Source organism: Sinocyclocheilus anshuiensis, unplaced genomic scaffold (assembly GCF_001515605.1).
Source record: "Sinocyclocheilus anshuiensis isolate Anshui unplaced genomic scaffold, SAMN03320099.WGS_v1.1 scaffold67, whole genome shotgun sequence".
Lineage (NCBI taxonomy): Eukaryota > Metazoa > Chordata > Actinopteri > Cypriniformes > Cyprinidae > Sinocyclocheilus > Sinocyclocheilus anshuiensis.
Window position 1 is genome coordinate 952683 of NW_015552546.1, and position 8613 is coordinate 961295.

Sequence of the window (8613 nt, forward strand, 5' to 3'; positions counted from 1 at the left end):
TTTTTTGGCCAATGAAGCTTTTAGCAATTATTTAAAACGCATCTGATCACTCTACACAATAATCTAGAAACAATGTGAATGAATTCCACAACAGCTTAAGCAGCAAACTTTGCAAAACACAAAATTTATGTCACTGCCAAAACTTTTGGCCACGACTGTAAACGTGGGCACACAGTGTGACGGAGCGTTAAGAGAGGGCGACTTTCAGGTGTCCATATTGGGGACGGGCTCTTTAGAGTGGTCATTATACATAAAGGTCTCCTCGATGTTGAAATCGGGCGGCAGCTGGTCTTTATGGAGCTCCATGTGCGAGGAAACCATCTTGAGCGTGGAGAAAAACAGGCCGCAGACGGTGCAGCGGTACATGAGGGCGCCCGAGTGCGTCTTTAGGTGGCAGATCATGGTGGAACGGCCACGGAAAAAGCGCATGCATACTTTGCACTGGTAGGGCTTCTCGCCCGTGTGGATGCGAAGGTGGTAGGTGAACTCGCCCGAGTGTGCGAAATGCTTACCGCAATACCGACAGCGATACAGTTTTTCTCTTCCGCCACCAGAGTTACCGTTCAGTACGAGTCCGGCAGGAAACAAGGCGCCGCCGTGAGCCATTTTGTCCTGCATGCTGAAGCCCAGGCTTAAGTTATAACCTGCTTTACCCGAGCCGCTCGCCTCCATAGGTGAGGAGGAGGGTGAGGAGTATTCGAGGAGCTGGTCCACCTTGCGCTTGGCCTGCCATACCTGGCTGCCCTGGAGCTCGTTCGAATGCACGCTGAGATGGTAATGAAACGCGGTTTCCGAGTGGAAGGTCTGCAGACACAGGAAGCAGCGCAGCTCGGCCTGGCCTTCTCCGCTGGTCTCTGGGCTGCCGTCATCCTGTTTCACCGATGCTCCTTCCTCTGTGTGTAGAGACAGGTGTCTTTCCAGCAGCGTGCTCTCCAGGAAGGGGCTGGTGCATTGTGGACAAGTGTAAATAGGAAAGAGGTGTGTCAGTGTGTGCCACAGGAGGGCGCATCGAGAGGGCTGAGACAGCTGGCACACTCCACAGCGTAATGTCCTCAAGCATGCGTGGCTCTGAACGTGGTCCCTGACAGTCTGAGGAAAAAGATCATCCGTTAGTAACATAAACAAATCATTAACATTAATTGAAATAAATTGTTAATACTGAAGTAAAAGAAATGACAATGAATTTGTATTATATCATCTTTCTACAGTATTTGGTAGTGTTGTCAGAAGAGTCATAACAAAAACACTTTTAGAATATTAAAACAATAAATATAATATTAACAATATTAAAATATCACATACAGTGGGTACGGAAAGTATTCAGACCCCCTTAAATTTTTCACTCTTTGTTATATTGCAGCCATTTGCTAAAATCATTCAGTAATTTCAAAGTGAACTTACAAAAAAGTGAATTTAAGTAGTTTTCTTCCTTTACCACACAAGTTAGTTAGCAGCATGTAACCAACAGAGTTGTGGTTTTTGTTATATGAAATAATAAATAATATTTAAAATATATTTTTTTAATATTTGCTTTTTTCATATTTATTGTAACATTTGATACAGCTGTTTTTATTTGTTCTAGTGCTTGTAATGTTTCTTAGTTTTTTACTACTGTTTCCTTGAAGCAATTACTGTAAAGCAATGTTGGCTTAATGTAAAATATGAGATGTTTTTACATTTTATTTTAATAATTAATCATATTATTAATATTTAATCAAAGCATATTTCTATATTCAAAATTCATTTCTCATATAGAGAGAGAAAGAGAGAGGGAGATAAATACTTGAATGCAAGTCTATTTACGAATAAATAAATATTATATAAATGATTAATTTATTAATAATAAAAAAAACTTAAAAGGTGTTTTAACAGTGTTAGTTTTGTACAATTTTTATACCATTATTATTAGCTTTTATTTGTATATTTTCAGTTTTAATTTAAGTTTAAGTTTGTGTGATTTTGCTATGTTCTATTGTCATTTTAATTAATTAATTATACTTACTTAGCCTTAATTTATCCAGTTTAGTAATCAGTTTTAACTTCAGTAAGTTGCCAAGTTTTTAACGTTTTTAAGTTTAAGTTTTTCATCGAATATTTGTTATATTTTATTTTAGCTTTTTTTCAATTAACGAATAAGGCATAAACATAATATTTCCAGGTATCACGTTGCATCTGTGGCCAGTTGAATAAACTACAGTACTTAAGACTAGTCTTTCAAGTTATCCAATTTTTTTCTTCAAGACTGGTCATAACTTTTTTGAATTCAGTTATATAAAATGGTATATTGGTCTAATTTGAATCTGAAAAGTAGGCTAAGACTGATTACCACTTGGTTAACTCCCAAATGACACACTATACTCTGTGTACTTACACACTATGTACTGTACTCAACCATATAGTGTATGAATTTTATAAGGTTATTTTGTCATTAATAATCGGAGTCTGATAGCCCCTCCCCCTTTGTGACAGTTGAGTGCATGAAGTTTCCCAAATTCCACACTTCGTTTTTTTTTCAGTTATTTAGGTGTATCATCGGAGTATCTAAAGTGCACTTTTTCTTTTTGGAATTTTCAGTGTGAACACACTTCTCGCACTATTTCTACTAAAAAATGTCATAGAATAGTGCATAAGTACGCGATTTGGGACGCACCTTAAGTTTATGCAACTGGCCCCTGGTTAGGGTTAAGACATGTATAAGACTTATACACAAAAAACTGCTCCACTAACCTTAAAATCATTTGCCATGGATTTAGCACAGATGGTGCACTGCAGTTCCCCTCCTTGTCGTTGGGAGGCTCCGTTCAGTTGGTCTGGATTTTGAGGGGCGCACTTGGCAGCTGACTGACGCCTGTGGTGAATCAGCGCAGATTCAGTCCGAAACTGATGTTCGCAAACATCGCAGGAGAAGAGCAAGATGCCCACATGTGTGAGGGCGTGAGCGACAGCAGCAGCTCGGTCCGAGAAAGAGGCGCCACACACCTGACACAAACCCGTTTCCGAGAGATGCGTCTCAGCATGAGTTCGTATAACAGCGTTTTCCACCGGAAGTAGCATCCCGCAGGATTTGCACGGCTGCGATGATGCCAGCTGCCCGAGAGACGCCCCATTTTCTCCATTCTCGATGCACATCAAGTCCTCGTCGTCCTCTTCCTCCACAATGAAGTGCTCCTCTTCGTCGCTCAGCTCAATGATGTCTTCTGAAAGTCCTCGCCACTGATCGCTGCCCTCCGTCTGCTCTTCCTGTAGTCGGTGCCTCTTCCTAGAATCATCTTCCTCAAAAAAATCGGAATCTTTGATTGGTCCCGCAACGGCCCCCAGCTGCAAACTGTCCAAGGGGTCATTAGAGGACGACGAAGGGGCGCAGGTTTCCCCTCCAAGCTGGGCTGAAGAATCAGGGACGGAACATGGTTCCTGAGGCCCAAACGTTGATTTGCTACCATTAACAACAAGCTGGTCCACTGAGTTACTTCCTGCATCTTCTCCTTCATCCTCCTGCTCAGTCTTGAGCTGCAAAGTCAGTCCAGGAAGAGCATCTGTAGAACGGTTACTGTCCGAAGGACTTGCCTTGTTGGTCACCTGTTGATTGTAACCCAAATGTACCTGCAAGTCTTCATTTTTTGGCGACTGGGTGGCCAAGTGGGAGCGATTCAACCTGCCGTTCCTGCCTTGAGAAACCGGAGATGGAGTTACAGGAGTGGGAGCGGCTGAAGAAGACAACGAGGAGCAGGATGCTGCAGAGGATGAGCAAACAGACGGAGCCGCGGCATTGGCCGACACCAAATCGCTTTCCAAATCCCCTTCGGCAACCGCGTCTCCAGAGCTGGAGCTCTGCAGGTCAGGAAAGGTGGCATGGCAAGCGTTCACCAACTCCCTCACACCAAGCCTTTCCGCCAACTCATACAGCACACCCACATCGATCAAGTCTGTGAAAATCTCACCCGTGTAGATAAAAGTCAAGACCTTCTCGAAATTGGCGGCAGAGACAAAGTCCAGAGAGAAAGTGGTGGGAACGGCACCCTGGTTGCCAGAACCTCTGGAGAAGAGGCTGTTAAAGTGCGTGCAAGAGCATGCCAACACCACACGATGAGCAGGGAAGGAACGGCCTCCGACCTGGAGGACGACGTCGCACAGGAGGCGAGACAGACGGCAGCGGTTGAGCTCGGAGAGGAGACGGCCCGTGTGGCCAGAGCCCTGCAGCCTGATCCGCATGCCTGGCAATTCCGACTAAAGCCAGGGTTTGGACTGAAACACAGAAGTGAATGGAAAAAAGGATGAGATTCAGATAAATTAGAACAGCAAGATGCATATTCTGTACTTTTAAATATATCTATATATATTCTCTCTCTCTATATATATACAGTGGTGTGAAAAAGTGTTGGCCCCCTTCCTGATTTCTTGCACCCAAAAGTTCTTCGTACAGTGGACTACCAGTAAAATTGATAAAAATTTGGGATAAAAAATTTTCAGACACATTGACTTGATCATGGTTTTTAAAGTGTTTTTCTTTAATTGCTAATGCGACCTTTTTACACCACAGACTGAACAAAATTAAGCATTGCTTTGTAATTGGTCAACAAAGTATTGATAGTTGTGTAAATATTGTCATACTAACAGCTGTCTGAATTTTATTTTATTACCATTTTCTAAACTATAGCGAATAAACTGAGATAATCTGAGAAATGCTGAAGGTGTCTGAATAAAATTTGGGTTTGACTGTAACTATGCCACCTCCATGCTTGAAGTCACTATGAAACAGCATTTAGTAAAGTGACAAATTTCCACATGACTTTTATCTATCATCAACAAATTATTAGTTTATGAAAAGTAGTCTTTATGGCTATGGCTAGTTGGAATGCCAGCATACTACTCTAACTTCTGTTGCAGTATGTATTATACTATATGTGTTAAAGTATGTATATTGTATACTATATACTATATTATACTATGTATACTACACAATATTTAGATTTTCTGTATGCGTGGAATAATACATCAAAATACACACTATCAGTGTTGTTATTTTAATGAAAACCAAAACTTTAAAATATATTACTGCTAACTGAAATTAATTAAAATATAAATATTACATTAAAAATGTAAGTGAATAATAGAAATGTTGCCTAAATACTCTAAATAATACACTAAATAAAATACAAATAAATTGAGCTATAAACAGATAAAAAACAAAACTAAAAGCACAAAATTAAGCTAAAACTTAAATTCATTTTTAAGATAAGTGCAGGACACCACTTGCTGTCTACATGTCCCATCCCATCCAACACAATGAATGAATAATCACTCATGGTGTTGCAACAGGTCATGTAGTTGTGTGACAAATAGGTACTGCACAACATTGTCACTTTTGTCACTTTGCAGGATTAATGTTTGAAAGATTTAGCATGGAATAATGCAAGCAGTATGTGGTATAGAGTATATACTGCACAGAATTCAGAAGGTAGTAAAGTAGTGTTGTATTTTGAACACAACCAATAGAACAAGCGCTTTTAAAATCATCAGCCATGTTATAAAGCCGTTTTAGAGTTAGAGCAAGTCATTACATTTTGATGAAAGATTATGAAGACAAAAATAGTTTGGAATAAAGTGCAAACAAAATATCTTGTACCTTCCTTAAAATCACCATACTTACAAAAACCGTAATGCATTTTCACTAGAAGACATTACACTGACTTTAACTAAGTTTACATTCATAAGCAGATAGTTTCAACACAGCAAGGTCAGAACAGTCTCAGATATGTTATATACACAAATGCATTAACGTTACACCATTCATAAATACGCAAGTGCAGAAACACAATTCACGCGTAAATAATACATCGCTTCACAAAACAACGGGTGTCCTAACAAAGACAGTCCAAATCAGTCCACACAAAAAGGCTTTTTGGATTAACACAATATTTGCTACTCCTTTGTAGACTATATATATTTAAGCATGTGCAGCACATAATCTAGTGTGCAATGAAACTGATCAGTTCATCCTAGTTTATTTAGCGTATCATTAGTTTAGCCGTAGCTAACCGGTTGCCATTGGATGCCATTAGCATGAGGAGCTAACTCGCACTTTAGGATAATCTCTCGCAGTGAAAATGAATCAGACAGATGAGCTACTAACTAGCACGCAGAAACCGCATAACAACTCAAATGTTTCCTTACCCATAGAGTGCTGTTAGTTAGCGACAGACAAATAATCTCACTCGGTTCCTGTTAGCCCAGACAGTCGTCCCTGCATAGACACTGACGGTGTCTCAAAACCTAGTTAGCTGACTACCTAGATCACTTGGTTGGTTCAGAACGCGTATGTAATGATCAAAAATGCTGTCGAGGGATCGAGGCTAAAGAGCTCGATATGTTTTTAAGACACGGCCATTGTGTCATATACTAAAACAAACTGAACACCGAGCACTGAGAGATTGAAATTCATGTAATCCTATTATTACTACTGTGAAAAACCTCCACATTAACTCAGGAATGGTTGTTTGTGTATGCAATGATAGATTAAGTCAAGCAGTTATTAAATCTAGTTAGTTTTATTATCATATTTTAATAATATAATGAAGGTAGATTTTAACCAATATCTATATCCCAATAATAATCAATAACATTACTGGACATTCAAAAAAATTGCTTGGATACTTTTTTTTTTTTGGCAAATTCTGTCAAATCTGTACAATCACACTCTTTGTGAACGAATAGCCTACTGTTTTTTAATAAAATAAATTCTTGAGACATAGGTCAAAACATGTCCAGCAATTGTAACTGCTATTAGGTTTAAAAATATTTTTCAATTGAAAATGTTATAGGGGGTTAATAATAGAATGTGTTTAACACAAATATCCCCTTCAATTTAATTTTATCATTATTATATCAAATATATGGCACTTTCATTATTACATTCATTAAAATGTAATAAAATCAGGGGCAGCAAGGAAGATCTTGTGCCACATCCCTGTTGAAAAAAACAGCATATGCTGGTATGTTTTGACGCTGGGATGCTGGTTTAAGCTGGTCCAGCATAAACCAGCAGAAGGACCAGCATAAACTAGCAAAGGACCAGCTTAAACCAGCAAAATGACCAGCATAAACTAGCAAAGGACCAGCTTAAACCAGCAAAGGACCAGCATAAACCAACAGAAGACCATAAAATAGTGTTTATTTTTTTCTAATAAAGTATAAATACTAAATATGTGACCTGACAGCATATATTGCTTTTGTGGATTTTTAGTTATCACTTCTAGTCGAGTTTTTAGATGTGGAGGGAAAATAAGATTCAGGGAACATAAAGCTGAGAGAACATATAACGCTGGATAAAACATGTCTATACATAATACAGTTCGTTTGTATTCTGATCATGTGTTCTGATAATTTTTGGATCATTTGTTAAGATGTTTAAATGTGAATGTTAAGATCCTGGTGAATGTAAATGGATAGAGGTAACAACTAATTGTTTTATTTATTCATATAACCATAGCAGATGCACAGCAGACATACTGTTCTGAGATGAGAGAAAATAGATCATTTGTGTTCCAATGATATATCAAAATACTTAAATGTGAATCTTGAATAAAAGCTTTGTAAACAATAACATACTCACTGTTTGTTGTATTTGTTTTAATACAGTAATTGATTGATTCAATGCATTTGATCATTAAAATTTACTATAAATTCAGGCTTTTGTCACCACCAACAGATGTATCAACTCTTTCAGGTCTGTAACCTCCGTCAGATTAATATTTTGATAATATTTCATTATGATATTTTATATTTGTTGTGGAATTGTTGGTAACATGTGAAAGTGTAATCTGTCTGCTAACATCAGAATGTGTTTTGAAATGTTAAATACATCTTGATTGCTGTTAAAGATAAAGTTGAAATTATATTACACAGTCCAGGCAAAAAGCACATTTTGATAACAGAGAAAAGTTGGGAGGTTGAATTAAAACATAGCTCAGTAGCTTAGTATATATATAAGATACATAAATGTAGTTTCACTTGAAACTGAGTACAAGGTTTCATTTTTTCAATATTGCACCATTTTGTCCCACTTCTCAAGAATCAGTGGTTTAATGTTGAATGTTTTTTCGTTCAGGAATCTCTCCATTTTATTTAAATTATATTACACAGTCCAAGGTAAAAAGCACATTTTGATAACAGAGAAAAGTTGGGAGGTTGAATTAAAACATAGCTCAGTAGCTTAGTATACATATAAGATACATAAATGTAGTTTCACTTGAAACTGAGTACAAGGTTTCATTTTTTCAATATTGCACCCTGTTTTGTCCCACTTCTCAAGAATCAGTGGTTTAATGTTGAATGTTTTTTCGTTCAGGAATCTCTCCATTTTGAATCGTGACTTTCTTGCTTGAACAAATTACATTATTACAATTTTTTTTAAAGTAGGTGCAGCTAAGCAAACCCACGTTGCTGACTATTATCGAATGTATTCATGAATGCAAAATGCAAATATGAGATAATAAGGCCAAGAAACATTAGGCATTTACATGCATTATGAGCTCATAAAACAATAAGAATATTTTAATGCACAATATATAAAAGTCACCTTACTCTGTCACATGACATTTGTGTTGACACATACAG

At 37.8% G+C, this 8613-nt stretch overlaps 1 protein-coding gene across 1 annotated transcript; it reads right to left on the reverse strand.

The window, feature by feature from the left end:
* Positions 1-124: 124 nt before the first annotated feature.
* On the reverse strand, positions 125-6340 carry LOC107664103 (zinc finger and BTB domain-containing protein 39-like). The gene is made up of 3 exons (XM_016454563.1): positions 6172-6340; positions 2728-4242; positions 125-1089 (listed from the first exon to the last, which is right to left on the reverse strand). The coding sequence occupies exons 2-3, from the start codon at positions 4207-4209 to the stop codon at positions 205-207; spliced, it is 2367 nt and encodes a 788-aa protein (XP_016310049.1). The 5' UTR covers positions 4210-4242; positions 6172-6340; the 3' UTR covers positions 125-204.
* Between the last annotated feature and the right edge of the window lie 2273 nt (positions 6341-8613).